The sequence below is a fragment of the Nerophis ophidion genome, linkage group LG11 (genome assembly GCF_033978795.1).
Source record: "Nerophis ophidion isolate RoL-2023_Sa linkage group LG11, RoL_Noph_v1.0, whole genome shotgun sequence".
Classification (NCBI taxonomy): Eukaryota; Metazoa; Chordata; class Actinopteri; order Syngnathiformes; family Syngnathidae; genus Nerophis; species Nerophis ophidion.
Genome location: NC_084621.1, coordinates 17,957,407 through 17,974,525, shown reverse-complemented (window position 1 = coordinate 17,974,525; position 17,119 = coordinate 17,957,407). Strand labels below are relative to the sequence as shown.

General features: G+C 39.0%; 2 protein-coding genes across 2 annotated transcripts in view; both read right to left on the bottom strand.

The window, feature by feature from the left end:
• Nucleotides 1-241: 241 nt before the first annotated feature.
• On the bottom strand, nucleotides 242-2,499 carry LOC133561727 (alpha-tectorin-like). Its single transcript, XM_061915211.1, has 3 exons — nucleotides 2,211-2,499; nucleotides 1,993-2,135; nucleotides 242-549 (listed from the first exon to the last, which is right to left on the bottom strand). Exons 2-3 carry the CDS (start codon nucleotides 2,131-2,133, stop codon nucleotides 394-396), a joined length of 297 nt encoding a protein of 98 aa, XP_061771195.1. The 5' UTR covers nucleotides 2,134-2,135; nucleotides 2,211-2,499; the 3' UTR covers nucleotides 242-393.
• A 407-nt stretch (nucleotides 2,500-2,906) lies between these two features.
• Nucleotides 2,907-17,119, bottom strand: part of LOC133562427 (IgGFc-binding protein-like) — a 77,586-nt gene continuing 63,373 nt past the window's right edge. Inside the window, exons 30-35 of the mRNA XM_061916614.1 lie at nucleotides 16,722-16,945; nucleotides 10,717-10,858; nucleotides 7,379-7,715; nucleotides 5,077-5,193; nucleotides 4,840-4,941; nucleotides 2,907-3,089 (exon numbers count right to left, since the gene is read on the bottom strand). Coding sequence (XP_061772598.1) covers nucleotides 2,907-3,089; nucleotides 4,840-4,941; nucleotides 5,077-5,193; nucleotides 7,379-7,715; nucleotides 10,717-10,858; nucleotides 16,722-16,945 — 1,105 coding nt within the window. The remainder of the gene's footprint in view (nucleotides 3,090-4,839; nucleotides 4,942-5,076; nucleotides 5,194-7,378; nucleotides 7,716-10,716; nucleotides 10,859-16,721; nucleotides 16,946-17,119) is intronic.

Genomic DNA, 17,119 nt, shown 5'->3' with positions numbered 1-17,119 from the left:
ATAATATACATATGAACTCATTTACATACTGTACATACATACAGTATATATGTGTTTATATATACATATATGTATGTGTACATATACATACATGTATATACATACATATACACAAATACGGAAATATATGCACATATATAATCTAAATAAACACATTTACATATATATATGTGTATATCTGTATACACCTATACATATACATTCTTGAAGTAAATTGTGTGTAGAGTAGACCACAACAAGATTCTGCTATGATTTTAGTAGGACTTGGAATGAACTTTGGCAATACATGCAATTAAAAAACAGAATCGGATCATTTCCAGATCATTTTCCTGATCACGTGTGGAAATGCACCTTGTTTAACCCAGCTGGCAGTTGTCATAGCAACCAAGCAGGTCAGTCCACAGGTGTGCTGCAAGGTGTGTCGTGACAGGACACCACACCCCCCTGGCAGGAACACACCTGCTGGCAGCTCGGGCGCACACTCTGACCAGACTCCAGGTAGCCGCCTCGGAAACGGCAGCCGCACTCTTCCAATCGCACGCAGCCGTCCTGGACACAAACACCGACATCTTGACTTTCTACAACTCTTATTTGTTTGCGATGTAGTGATTGGAGCACATTAAAAAAAGTCATGAAGTTTGCTTCTTTTACAAATGTATTATGGCTCTACTGAAAATGTGAGCAATTGAAAGTATGCTTACATTTTTTACTTCAAAATTGCTGCAGTTCAGCTAAATGTGTTGGTTTTCTAACATGGACTTGTTTCTTCAGCATTGTCCACATGCTTAAGTCAGGACTTTAAGAAGGCCATTCTAAAACCTTCATTCTAGCCTGATTTAGCCATTCCTTTACCACTTCTGAGGTGTGTTTGGGGTCATTGTCCTGTTGGAACACCCAACTGTGCCCAAGACCCAACCTCCGGGCTGATGATTTAGATAGGTTGTCCTGAACAATTTGGAACTAATCTTCCTTTTTTATAGTCCCATTTAAAGCAGACAGTTCCATTGGCAGCAAAACAGGCCCAGAGCATAATACAACCACCACCATGCTTGACGGTAGGATGGTGTTCCAAACATATTGCTGGGTATTGTGGCCAAACAGCTCCGTTTTTGTTTCACCTGACACCACATGGACAAAGATAAGACCTTCTGGAGGAAAGTCCCGACTTAAAGGTGTGGACAATGCTGAAGAAAGAAGTCCATGTCACACATTTAGCTGAACTGCTGTCATGGCCAGGGCGCATTCCAATGCGTCCTCGTCTGTGCCTCATGACGAGCGCACCGCGGGCCACGCCCACATGCGCTCTCTCAGCAGACAGCGCGCTCGGACACACCCCAGCTCGCGCTGAGAGCAGCATGCCCACGCAGCTACAAGCCTGCACACGATTGCCTTTCTACACACCTGGGATTGATGAGGGCTACAAGCCTGCAGACGATTGCCTTTCTACACACCTGGAATTGATGAGGGCGAGCTGCTTAAAAGACCAGTGGACCCGGAGATCTCATATGGTGAACCGCAAGCGAAGCTTTATGCTCTATTTTTGTTTCCTCTCCGTGGTTTGATGTGTCCTTTGTCTTCTCCCGTGTATTCCTTCCGTTGCCCTGGATTTCGACTTCCTCCCTTGTTCCTCGACTCCTCGCTCGCCCCTGGACTCTGAAGGCCCTCTCTCGCCCCTGATCCTGCCTGCCCCATGGACTTCCTCGTTCCTTCGCTCTCGTCAACACTTTGGTAACACACACTTCAGCTAACCTACACACATAGTCACACGCATACACTCTTGGATTTTGTCACACTCCATTATATAGTTCAGTAGTATTGTTTGTTATTGTTATATATACAATGACTATATATATAATACATTTCTCAACATTACCACCCTCTGGTGTCCGTTGCCGTCACATCCCCTCGCAAACAAATAAGAGTTGTAGAAATGATTGGAAAGTCAAGACAGCCTTGACATCATGCTCTTTACATTCCCACCAGACTACTCACCTGACTCCAAAAGTAACCCGGGTTGCATACGCAGCCCTCAGTGGGAGGAGCTTCACACTCCCCAGGTGAGGAAAGAGACGTGCAGGTGAGAGGACAGCCGGGCGCTGCGATGCTGTACATGCTGTTGGCAGGACACCTCATCCCTGATACACACACACACGCACACACACTATTACTACAAGCAGATATAGTCCAGTACCAGGTGACCTGGGACTCACAGCAGAGGGTCCTGGTCCTCCAGGACTTGACACAGCCCCCCTGCAGCTGACACTCCGACACGTAGTCGCTGATGATGTCACAGGCGGCTTCCTGGCGGCCGCCCCGCAGCGTCACGTCGTACACGCAGTCGGCGGCGAACTCTCGCCAGTCCAGCCGCGCCACGCAGTCGGCCAGCGGGCCGTCCTTGTCCCCGATGATGTCACAGACGGCGGCGGAGCGCGGGGGTTGGAAGTCGGGGGGCAGGGGCTGTGCACAGTCCTCACCTGGCGGGGGGAAAACAATGGCGTTTCAAAACGTGATCACATTCATAATCATGTTAGTAACACGTGGTAACAGTCAATGGCGTATTAAATAAAGACAAGATTTCCGTAGGGTTTTCAGATCAACTGGGCGATGCGATTTGAATGTGTTGTTTTTAGGTTGGTCTCTCCAAAGCTTTGGAATAAATTGCAAAATACCTATTCTGTTCTGGATTTAATTTAAAATCAGCTTATGTGTCCTCAAAAGAACTTGGGGTTGACCAGCAACTTAAATTCCCTCGGAGGAACATCTGGTCCAAACGCAACATTATATATATATATATATATATATATATATATATATATATATATATATATATATATATATATAATGTGTGTGGTTGTTGTCGTCCTACTCATGTGAAAATGATCAATGAATGAAAGGCTGTGATTGGCTCACACTGTGCTGGCCACCCATTGGCTGTTTCCAAAGTGGCGGGCATTAGAGGCCAGAGTCCCATTGGGCAGCATCAAGTCATCAGCAGGGTCCTTGTTGTAGTTCCCACACAGGCCACAGGTGGTGCCCTCATAGCTGGTGGCCAGCTGCACCCGCACCGCACTGGCAAAGTCAAAGGTCACCTGGGAGAGCATCAAACATTATACATCTTTGAATTTACTGGGAGAGCATCAAACATTATACACCTTTGAATTTACTGGGGGAGCATCACACATTATACATCTTTGAATTTACTGGGAGAGCATCACACATTATACCTCTTTGAATTTACTGGGAGAGCATCACACATTATACATCTTTGAATTTACTGGGAGAGCATCACACATTATACATCTTTGAATTTACTGGGAGAGCATCACACATTATACCTCTTTGAATTTACTGGGAGAGCATCACACATTATAGAGCAAGTAGAGCAACGCTGCTACGATACTCATCCTCACTTGGCAATAAATACAATAAGATTCTTCCAATTATCATTATCACTGGAGCGCCAGAGGAACAGGAGTGACTAGGCATGCCCCAACACGACACAAGAGGCTAACTGCTAAAGCCTTAATATAAACTGAGACGATCCATCCAGATGTGGATGCTACTGATACCTAGTAGGGTATCAGCATTGGAACGATAGAGATTACATTTCTGATTGGCTTTGAGGAATCTTATCAACTCTCTTGTGTTGATTTTGTACTTTTGACATGTTCTTGTTTGCATTCCTGACATTCCCTCCAAAGCTGCCACTGCCAAACAAAGTGTCAACATGGATCAGATAGATTTGAAAAACAATGTGTGTATACCTTTAAGAAGTGTGTATACCTCTAATAAGTGTATATACATTTAAGAAGTGTGTAGACCTCTAAAGTGTGTATACCTTTAAGAAGTGTTTAGACCTCTAAAGTGTGTATACCTTTAAGAAGTGTGTATACCTTTAAGAGGTGTGTACATCTCTAATAAGTGTGTATACCTTTTGGAAGTGTGTATACCTCTAAAAAGTGTGTATACATTTAAGAAGTGAGCATACCTCTAATAAGAGTGTATACCTCTAAGAAGTGTGTATACCTCTAAGAAGTATGTGTACCTTTAAGAAGTGTGTATACCTTTAAGAAGTGTGTATACATTTAAGAAGTGTGTATAGCTATAAAAAGTGTGTGTACCTCTATGAAGTGTGTAGACCTCTAAGAAGTGTGTATACCTCTAAAAAGTGTGTATACCTTTAAGAAGTGTGTATACCTTTAAGAAGTGTGTATATCTGTAAGAAGTGTGTATACCTCTAATAAGTATGTATACATTTAAGAAGTGTGTATACCTCTAAGAAGTGTGTATACTTTTAAGAAGTGTGTATACCTTTAATAAGTGTGTATACATTTAAGAAGTGTGTATACCTTTAAGAAGTGTGTGTACCTCTAATAAGTGTGTATACCTCTAAGAAGTGTGTATACCTCTAAAAAGTGTGTATAGCTTCAAGAAGTGTGTATACCTTTAATAAGTGTGTATATCTTTAAAAAACTGTGTATACCTCTAATAAGTATGTATACATTTAAGAAGTGTGTATACCTTTAATAAGTGTGTATACATTTGAGAAGTGTGTATACCTTTAAGAAGTGTGTGTACCTCTAATAAGTGTGTATACCTCTAAGTATGTATACCTTTAAGAAGTGTGTATACCTCTAATATGTGTGTATACCTTTAAGAAGTGTGTATACCTCTTATAAGTGTGTATACCTCTAATAAGTGTGTATACCTTTAAGAAGTATGTACACTTTTAAAAATTGTGTATACCTCTAATAGGTGTGTATAGTTTTAAGAAGTGTGTATACCTCTAATAAGTGTGTATACTTCAAAAGTGTGTATACGTCCTAAAAGTGTGTATACCTTTAAGAAGTGGGTTTCTAGGACAGCCAATCGGTACTGGCGATAAACTTCAACCTCCGACCGATTGGACGAGAAGGGAAGCAACTTTTCTATCCCGTCCACCTGCAAACAAAACTTGTTAAGTGTGTGTGTGTGTGTGTGTGTGTGCGTGTGTGTGTGTGTGTGTGTGTGTGTGTGTGTGTGTGTGTGTGTGTGTGTGTGTGTGTGTGTGTGTGTGTGCGTGTGTGTGTGTCTTACCAGTACTTTATGGGTGTGGTCCAGTGAGAGTGTGTACGTGTTCCCAAAGACGGTGACAGTCACCACTTTGGCATAGGACACATGTTTGTTGGCACCATTCTTGTTCTCCAGGTGGACCTTCAAGTGGGAGGAGACAACAGTTTCAACAACACCGATGTGTTAGTGTGACCTCACCACAACACTGATGTGTTAGTGTGACCTCACCAGAACAAGGGTGGGTGAGTGTCACCTCACCACAACACGGGTGTGTTAGTGTCACCTCACCCCAACACAGGTGTGTTAGTGTCACCTCACCACAACACCGATGTTTTAGTGACCTCACCACAACAAGGGTGGGTTAGTGTCACCTCACCACAACACCGATGTGTTAGTGTGACCTCACCACAACAAGGGTGGGTTAGTGTCACCTCACCACAACACGGGTGTGTTAGTGTCACCTCACCCCAACACAGGTGTGTTAGTGTCACCTCACCACAACACGGGTGTGTTAGTGTGACCTCACCAATATAGGTCTCAGTGAGACCTACATTGAGGTTTTTGTTTCATGTGTGTATGACAGTCCTACAGTTTTGTCTGAGCAGAAAGCCGCCATTTTGTGACAACAGCAGCAGCGCAATGGTTCTTTGCAGGCTCATAAAATCTAAACCGGGGTAGTAATTAGAACTTTTTCATCAACTTTTAATCAGAAGGGTTCAATCTCTCTTATGTGCTTATTTGAAGCTGAAACGACAAACGGCCTCAAAGGAGATAATGTTTGAAAAAAACGCGCCATTTTTAGCCAATTTTTGTAATAAAGTAGGAACAGCAAACTTCCTGTTGATTTTAGCCGGGGGATCTTAGTGGATGAAATATAGGTCTAACTGAGACCTACGTAGTGGTTTTTGTTTCATGTTTCTACAACATTCCTACTGGAAGTTACAGACAGTTCTGTCTGTGTTTTCTTCCTAGGGGGCGTTAGAGCGCAATTTTGAGTTTTGGGGTTTGGTTGGTTGATTAGATCGCAATTTTTGCCAGTCCTGATGTGTGTGTCAAATTTGGTGAGTTTTGAAGCATATTAAGCGGGTCAAAGTAGCTGTTGATTTTTGCTAAAGGATGTAAATGAATGAAATGTAGGTCTAAGTGAGACCTACATAGAGGGTTTTTTTTTTCATGTCCCTACAACATTCCTACCGGAAGTTACAAGCAGTTTTGTCTGTGTTTTATTCCTAGGAGCAGTTTTGTCTGTGTTTTATTCCTAGGGGGCGCTAGGGCGAAATTATGAGTTTTGGGGTTTGATTTTTATTAGATCGCAATTTTCGCCAGTCCTGATGTGTGTGTCTAGTTTGGTGAGTTTTGAAGCATTTTAAGGGGGTCAAATTACAGCTCAAAGAGGCAAAAATGACATGTAGGCCTAAGTCAGACCTACATAGAGGTTTTTGTGTCATGTTTCTACAACATTTCTAACGGAAGTTACAAGCAATTTTGTCTGTTTTTTCCTTGGGGGCGCGAGAGCGCAATTTTGAGTTTTGGGTTGTTTTTTTTTTTTACTGGATGGCAATTTTTGCCAGTCCTGATGTGTGTGTAAAATTTGGTGAGTTTTGAAGCACGTTAAGGGGGTCAAATCACAGCTCTAAGAGGCGGTGGAATAATAATAATAATAAAACCTTAGAAATACAATAGGGTCCTCTGTCCCAAAGGGACATTCAGTCCCTAATAATGATAATAATAATAAAACCTTAGATATTCAATAGGTTCCTCTGTCCCAAAGGGACATTCAGTCCCTAATAATGATAATAATAATAAAACCTTAGATATCCAAAGGGACATCGGTCCCTAACTAGTATTGTCTGAGTAACCAGTATTAAATGAGTAACTAGTATTGCATTAGTTACTAATATTACATCAGTAACTAGTATTACATGATTAACTAGTATTGAAATAGTTACTAATATGACATTAGCAAGTAGTTGTGTGGGGAGTGGCCTGCAGACCTGCAGCGAAGCGGGGTGTGTCAGGATCGGCTGCAAGATTGGTGACAGGTGCGTAGACGACACAGCTGTGAGTGTTTGTCTGATCACCTGTCGCTCTGTTAAAGGCAGCAGTCGGGAAGAAGAGGAGGTGGTTGATGGTGTAGAACGAGCGAAAGACTTTAACATGGCTGCAAAGCACAACTTATTGAGAAATAAATCATTGTTCAGAAAGATGAACACGGCTTTCGTGTCCGTCATTGGTGGTCCAGAGAACCCGGAGGAGCAAAACTTCCACAGTAGTACTACATGAGTAAGTAGTATTACATGAGTAGGTAGTATTAGACCTAGTGTACCTGAAAGGGTTGCAGCCCCTCAGCGTGCTGACACAGGCCGGCCAGCCGGTAGATGCAGTTGCCCTGGAAGTCGAACTTGCGTCCGTCGAAGGTGTAGAAGTGAGGATCCCCGCGTGCGGAGCAGGTCTTGAAGCTGCTTGGGTAGCAGTCCTGGACTCCATCCACTACTCGGCATCGCTCTCCGCTCCGACAGCCCTTGGCTTCACAGCGCACCGTCTGTGTTGCGGCGTCGCACTCGCACTTGACTTTGCACTCCGAGTCCGCCCAGAAGACTTGGCCCGGCACGTAGTAGAAGCCGCCGTGGTTACAACCGCAGGCCTTCTCCTTCTCCACGCACCTGGTGGTACCACACAGTCACTTACTACACCTGGTGGTACCACACAGTCACTTACTACACCAGGTGGTACCACACAGTCACTTACTACACTTGGTGGTACCACACAGTCATTTACAACACCTGGTGGTACCACACAGTCATTTACTACACTTGGTGGTACCACACTGTCACTTACTACACCTGGTGGTACCACACAGTCACTTACTACATCAGGTCCACATTTTATACCACATTATCACGTACCACTTGGACTTCAACACAATATTTTCCACACTCATTTCATATATACACACAATATATGCATACATATACACACACTATATACAGTATACATACATACATACATATACACACAATATATATACATACATATACACACAACATATATATATATATATATATACATACATATACACACAATATATTTACATACATATACTCACAATATATACATACATATACACACAATATATATACATACATATAACACAATATAGACATACGTATACACACAATATACATACATACATATATATACACACAATATATTTACATACTTATACTCACAATATAGACATACATATACACACAATATATACATACATACATATACACACAATATATATACATACATATACACACAATATAGACATATGTATACACACAATATACTTACATACATACATACATATACACACACTATATATACATACCTACATATACAGACAATATATACATACAGTATACACACAATATAGACATACATATACACACAGAATATGCATACATACATACATATACACACAAAATATATACATACATATACACACAATATAGACATAGATACATATACACACAATATATACATACATATACACACAATTTATACATACGTATACACACAATATAGACATACATATATACACAATATATGCATAGATACATATACACACACAATATATACTTACAATATATACATACATATACACACGATATAGACATACATACATATACACACAATATATACATACATATACACACAATTTATACATACATATACACACAATATAGACATACATATACACACACAATATATACATACATACATATACACACATTATAGGCATACATACATATACACCCAATATATTCATAGAAATATACACACAATATATACATACATATACACACAATATAGACATACATGCATAATAAATAGGCTCACTATATATACATTAGTAAACACACAATATATACATACAAAAACACAATATACACACATATGTACATATATAAACACAATATATACATACATATACACACAATATATAGATAAACACACAATGTACACACATATTTACATATATACACACAATATATACATAAACACACAATATATACACATATATGTACATATACAAACAATATATACATACATAAACACACACAATATATACACATGTGTACATATATAGACAATATATACATACATATACAGACAATATATATACATACATGTACACACATTATAGACATACATATACACACAATATATACATACATACATATACACACACAATATATATACACACGTATACACACACAATATATACCTAAATATACACACAATATATGTACATACATATACACACAAAATATACATATACACACAATATAGACATACATATACACACAATATATACATACATATACACACACAATATATACATACATATACACACAATTTATACATACGTATACACACAATATAGACATACATATACACACACAATATATGCATACATACATATACACACAATCATACATATAAACACAAAATAGACATACATACATATACACACAATATAGGCATACATACATGTACACACAATATATTCATATATAAACACACACAATATATACATACATATACACAATATATAAATGCATGTACACGCAATATAGACATACATGCATAATAAATATACACACAATATATACATTAATATACACACAATATATACATACATACACACACACACACACAATCTACACACACATGTACATATACACACAATATATACATACATATACACACAATATATACATACACACACAATATACACACATGTACATATATACACAATATATACACACATGTATACGCACAATATATACATATACACACAATATATACACATATATGTACATATACACAAATATATATATACATACATATACACACAATATATATATATATATACATATACATGTGTACATATATACACACAATATATACATACATATACACACAATATATAGACATATATGTATAGTGTGTCATGGTAGTCATATTTCCCATGGTCTGTGAACACAGCATGTGGGCAGGTAATGAACAGGTGTTGTGTGACTAGGAGTGAAGCACCAAGGCAGACGTGTGAGCACGGAGGAAATACTTGTTGGAATTGTACTTGTTGGAATTGTACTTGTTGTTTGCATAAAATTGGCAATAAAAGCTAAAAAGAGCATCAGACTTTTTTTGTTTTCCTGTGGACGCTACAATACATCATATTACTTTGATTTGTTGGGTGTGGTGGCTAATATGAAACCCTTAATGTTGTTAAACCAGATGAATAGCGTAGCGCTTTTATTTTGAAGCCCAAAAACCGACATCAGTGGGTAAGGGATATCACCACATGGGCTCAAGAACACTTCATAAAACCACCGTCAGTAACTACAGTTGGTCGCTACATCTGTAAGTGCAAGTTAAAACTCTACTATGCAAAGCGAAAGCCATTTATCACCCAGGGGAAAAGTGGTGTGATCGCTTTGAGATTGTCTTTCATTTCTGTTGATATTTTATGTCCCTTGACTTACTAAATCAGTCCAAGTAACAATCATAAAGAAAAATCATAAGGAGAAAAAAGTCAGATGAATCAAAATGAATTCCCACGAGGAGAATGACCACTACTTGAAAAAGTGGAGGTGTGTTTGCACTCACTCATTTCTGCTGAGCAGGTATCCGTGGTCACAGAAGCAGCCTTCCACGCAGGCCTGGCTGCACTCCTCGGGCCGGGCGCCACACGTGCGAGGGCAGGCGGGACCGCAGGCGTGGTAGCGGCTGTGGGCGGGACACGCCATGGCTGAGGAGGACACAACCACAACTTGGGGACCAGCACACGGGCAGCTAACATCTCTCGACTTTTGCTGGTGTTTCCTGCCTTTGCCCATTCAACATATCTTTACCTTCACATTACCTACCTTCCCTGCATCCTGGGGTCACACTGGTGCTTCTTTCTGTCACCCATACACGCTGGTGCTTCCTGCCATCACCCAGACAACATATTTTTACCTGCACATTACCTACCTTCTCTGTATCCTGGGGTCAAACTGGTGCCTCCTTCTTTCACCCAGTCAACATATCTTTACCCGCACGGTACCTACCTTCTCTGCATTGTGTGGTCATGCTGGTGCTTCCTGCTTTTAAGCGGCCATCTTGAGACGGCAGCAGCGCAGCAGCATCAAAGCAGCAGCTCTTTGAAGGCTCATGAAATCAAAATCGGAGCAGTTATTAAAACTCTTTTCCCAACTTTTAATCAAAAGGGTTCAATCTCTCTCCTGTGTGAGTTTGAAGCCGACACAATAAACGCGCTCGGAGGAGATAATGTTTGAAAAACGGTGATGGGTTTTTACGAAACTTTTGTTTTGAAGGGGTAGAGCGCAATTTTGAATTTTGGGGTTTGTTTGTTTTTTATTAGATCACAATTTTCGCCAGTCCTGGTGTGTGTGTCCAGTTTGGTGAGTTTTGAAGTATTTTAAGGGGGGTCAAATTACAGCTCAAAGAGGCAAAAATGACATTTTTTTAGGAAACTTTTGTTTTGAAGGGGTTTTTGCCAACTTCCTGTTGATTTTTGCTGAAGGATGTCAATTATTAAAAATGTAGGTCTAAGTGAAACCTACATAGAGGTTTGTGTTTCATGTCTGTACGACATTCCTACCGGAAGGTAAAAGCAGTTTAATCTGTGTTTTCTTCCCAGGAGCTAATTTGTCTGTGTTTTATTCCCAGGGGGCGCTAGAGCGTAATTTTGTGTTTTGGGGCTGTTTTTTCTTATTATATCGCAATTTTTGCCAGTCCAGATGTGTGTGTCCAGTTTGGTGAGTTTTGAAGTATTTTAAAGGGGTCAAATTACAGCTCATAGAGGCAAAAATTGCATTTTTTTAGGAAACTTTTGTTTTGAAGGGTTTTTTGCCAACTTCCTGTTGATTTTTGCTGAAAGCTGTCAATTATAAAAAAAAATGTAGGTCTAAGTGAGACCTACATAGAGGTTTTTGTTTCATGTCTGTACGACATTCCTACCGGAAGTTACAAGCAGTTTTGTCTGTGTTTTATTCCTATGGGGCACTAGAGCGCAATTTTGTGTTTTGGGGGGGTGTTTTTTATTATATCGCAATTTTCACCAGTCCTGATGTGTGTGTCCAGTTTGGTGAGTTTTGAAGCATTTTAAGGGGGTCAAATTACAGCTCAAAGAGGCAAAAATGACATTTTTTTTAGGAAACTTTTGTTTTGAAGGGGTTTTTGCCAACTTTCTGTTGATTTTTGCTGAAGGATGTCAATTATTAAAATTGTAGGTCTAAGTGAGACCTACATAGAGGTTTTTGTTTCATGTCTGTACGGCATTCCTACCGGAAGTTTGAAGCAGTTTTGTCTGTGTTTTATTCCTATGGGGCGCTAGAGCGCAATTTTGTGTTTTGAGGGGGTGTTTTTTTATTATATCGCATTTTTTGCCAGTCCTGGAGTGTGTGTCCAGTTTGGTGAGTTTTGAAGCATTTTAAGGGGGTCAAATTACAGCTCAAAGAGGCAAAAATGACATTTTTTTAGGAAACTTTTGTTTTGAAGGGGTTTTTTGCCAACTTTGTGTTGATTTTTGCTGAAAGATGTCAATTACAAAAAATGTCGGTCTAAGTGAGACCCATATAGAGGTTTTTGTTTCATGTCTGTACGACATTCCTACCGGAAGTTACAAGCAGTTTTGTCTGTGTTTTATTCCTAGGGGGCGCTAGAGCGCAATTTTGTGTTTTGGGGGGGTGTTTTTTTATTATATTGCAATTTTTGCCAGTCCTGATGTGTGTGTCCAGTTTGGTAAGTTTTGAAGTATTTTAATGGGGTCAAAATACAGCTCAAAGAGGCAAAAATGAAAATTTTTGGGGGAAACTTTTGTTTTGAAGGGGTTTTTGCCAACTTTCTGTTGATGTTTGCTGAAGGATGTCAATTATTAAAATTTTAAGTTTAAGTGAGACATACATAGAGGTTTTTGTTTTATGTCTGTACGACATTCCTACCGGAAGTTTCAAGCAGTTTTGTCTGTGTTTTATTCCTATGGGGCGCTAGAACGCAATTTTGTGTTTTTTGGTGGGTGTTTTTTTATTATATTGCAATTTTTGCCAGTCCTGATGTGTGTGTCCAGTTTGGTGAGTTTTGAAGCATTTTAAGGGGGTCAAATTACAGCTCAAAGAGGCAAAAATGACATTTTTTTAGGAAACTTTTGTTTTGAAGGGGTTTTTGCCAACTTCCTGTTGATTTTTGCTGAAAGATGTCAATTATAGAAAATGTCGGTCTAAGTGAGACCTACATAGAGGTTTTAGTTTCATGTCTCTATGACATTCCTAGAGAGCAATTTGGTGTTTTGTGGGGGGAGGTTTTAATATATCGCAATTTTTGCCAGTCCTGATGTGTGTGTCCAGTTTGGTGAGTTTTGAAGCATTTTAAGGGGGTCAATTTACAGCTTAAAGAGGCTAAAATGAAATTTTTTTAGGAAACTTTTGTTTTGAAGGGGTTTTTGCCAACTTCCTATTGATTTTTGCTAAAGGAAGTCAGTGTATGAAATTTAGGTCTAAGTCAGACTTACATTGAAGTTTTTGTTTCGACATTTAGCGGAGGGCGGGTGGTGTATTAATAACATATACCAGACTATAAGCCAATTAAAGGAAATTTTATGCAAATAGTTTAAAAAAAACTCGCAAATGCACTGAAAAACTGTTTTTGTTTGTGGTATGGCGCCATCTTTTGGATAATTCCCTCACTGCAGGTGCCACGGTGTCCTTCCATTTAGTGCTTTCCACCAAGAGTTGAAATGCCGTTCAGTATTTTAGCCGTCCATAGCGTTACTACTCGTATGAATTCTTCATGCGTCGCTCCAAGCAAGGTGTGTAAGTTTTACAATATAACAAACTATTCTGAATTACTAAAGCGTCCCATGTGTGATGTCTGTAGGAGTGTTTTCACCCATATTTGTACGCCTTACCGTGATGTAATTAAGCTCGCTTTGTTAGCAAGAGCTAATACGCTAACATGTTTACGCGTGTCTGTGTTAGTAGTATTAACGTACAGTGGCATTCTTTTTGTATTGTTTCACCTTCACAAATTCCTGAGAATTCCCCAAAAACGTCAGCGTGGAGTTATTGAGTCTGTTTAGCGGACTGGAGAGCTAGCTTGCGCAGCTAGTGGGTCCATGACCATGACTGACGTTTTGTTTTATCAGCCGTTTTACTGCCATGTTACAGACACCGTTTGGAAACAATTAAAGTATGTAATTACACATGTGTGTATATGTATATATATATATACATATATATATATATATATATATATATATATATGTATATATATATATATATATATATATATGTATATATATACACATACATGTATATATACACGTATATATATATATATATATACACACATATATATACATATATGTATATATACACATACATGTATATATACACGTATATATATATATACACACATATATATACATATATGCATATATAGCCTCTACATATGTATACATGCATATATATGTATGTACATATATATACACATATATATCTATATATGTATGTATATACATATACATATATACATATAAATACATATATACATATATACATATATATTATATATAGCCTTTACACGTGTATATACACATATATATGTGTATATATGCATATATAGCCTCTACATATGTATACATGCATACATATATATGTATATATACACATATATATATATGTATGTATATATATAAATATATATACATATATACATTTATATACATATACATATATATTATATATAGCCTTTGCACGTGTATATACACATATATATGTGTATATATATGTATATATATATATATATATATATACACACACACATATATATGTATATGTATATATACACACCCACGTATATATATATATATATATATATATATATATATATATATATATATATATATATATACATAAACATATTTGCATATACAACCTCTACATACACATTATATTAATATAATATGTGCATACATATATATATACATATACAAACCCCGTTTCCATACGAGTTGGGAAATTGTGTTAGATGTAAATATAAATGGAATACAATGATTTCCAAATCATTTTCAACCCATATTCAGTTGAATATGCTACAAAGACAACATATTTGATGTTCAAACTGATAAACTTTTTTTTTCTTGCAAATAATCATTAACTTTAGAATTTGATACCAGCAACACGTGACAAAGAAGTTGGGAAAGGTGGCAATAAATACTAATAAAGTTGAGGAATGCTCATCAAACACTTATTTGGAACATCCCACAGGTGTGCAGGCTAATTGGGAACAGGTGGGTGCCATGATTGGGTATAAAAGCAGCTTCAATGAAATGCTAAGTAATTCACAAACAAGGATGGGGCGAGGGTCACCAATTTGTAAGCAAATTGTCGAACAGTTTTAGAACAATATTTCTCAACGAGCTATTGCAAGGAATTTAGAGATTTTACCATTTACGGTCCGTCAAATCATCAAAAGGTTCAGAGAATCTGGAGAAATCACTGCACATAAGCGATGATATTACGGATTTTTGATCCCTCAGGCGGTACTGCATCAAAACCGACATCAGTGTGTAAAGGTTATCACCACATGGGTTCAGGAACACTTCATAAAACCACTGTCAGTAACTACAGTTGGTCGCTACATCTGTAAGTCCAAGTTAAAACTCTACCATGCAAAGCCAAACCCATTTACCAACAACACCCTGAAACGCCGCCGGCTTGGCTGGGCCCGAGCTCATCTAAGATGGACTGATGCAAAGTGGAAAGGTGTTCTGTGGTCTGACAAGTCCACATTTCAAATTATATTTGGAAACAGAGGATGTGGTGTCCTCCAGAACAAAGAGGAAAAGAACCATTCGGATTGTTGTAGGCGCAAAGTTGAAAAGCCAGCATGTGTGATGGTATGGGGGTGTATTAGTGCCCAAGGCATGGGTAACTTACACATCTGTGAAGGCACCATTAATGCTGAAAGGTCCATACAGGTTTTGGAGCAACATATGTTGTCATCCAAGCAACGTTGCCATGGACGCCCCTGCTTATTTCAGCAAGACAAGTGTTACAACAGCCTGGCTTTGTAAAAAGAGTGCGGGTACTTTCCTGGCCTGCCTGTAGTCCAGACCTGTCTCCCGTTGAAAATTTTGAGGCCTAAAACAGACACCCCGGACTGTTGAACGACTGAAGCTCTACATAAAACAAGAATGGGAATGAATTCCACTTTCAAAGCTTCAACAATTAGTTTCCTCAGTTCCCAAACGTTTATTGAGTGTTTTTAATAGAAAAGGTGATGTAACACAGTGGTGAACAGGCCCTTTCCCAACTACTTTGGTATGTGTTGCAGCCATAAAATTCTAAGGTAATTATTATTTGCAAAAAAATAAAGTTTATGAGTTTGAACATCAATTATGTTGTCTTTGTAGCATATTCAACTGAATATGGGTTGAAAATTATTTGCTAATTGTTGTATTCCGTTTATATTTACATCTAACACAATTTCCCAACTCATATGGAAACGGGGTTTGTAAATTGATTGGCAAAATGCCCAAAAAGTGTCTTTTCTTTAGCCAAACAAAATCAATAAGCCAAATAAGTCAACATGTGGCGGTGGTTCCTTACTGCAGTTGGCCTGCTGTCTCCATGGCAACACTGTCGCTCCCGCCTCCTGGCACTCGGCCATGTAGTTGCTCAGGGACTCGCACAGGACCTCGCGTCGGCCCGCGTTGACGCACACGTCGTACAGGCAGTCCGCCGCCGCCTCCGCCGCCGGCACGCTATCGTGGCAACCGGAGAAGGCCCCCTTCTGGTCGCTCAGGACGCCGCAGTACTGGGGCCCCGTGTACCTGGAGGAGAAAGCACACCTGATCCACACTGTCGGGGACTCGCGAAAGAAGAAGAATCAGATACTACAAGGCTTCCTGTCTCCTTGGCTTTGCCTCGTCTAACACTCAAAATATGGCAATCTTCCACCATATGGGGGGGGGACATGTTATTTTGTAGACTAACAGATACTACAA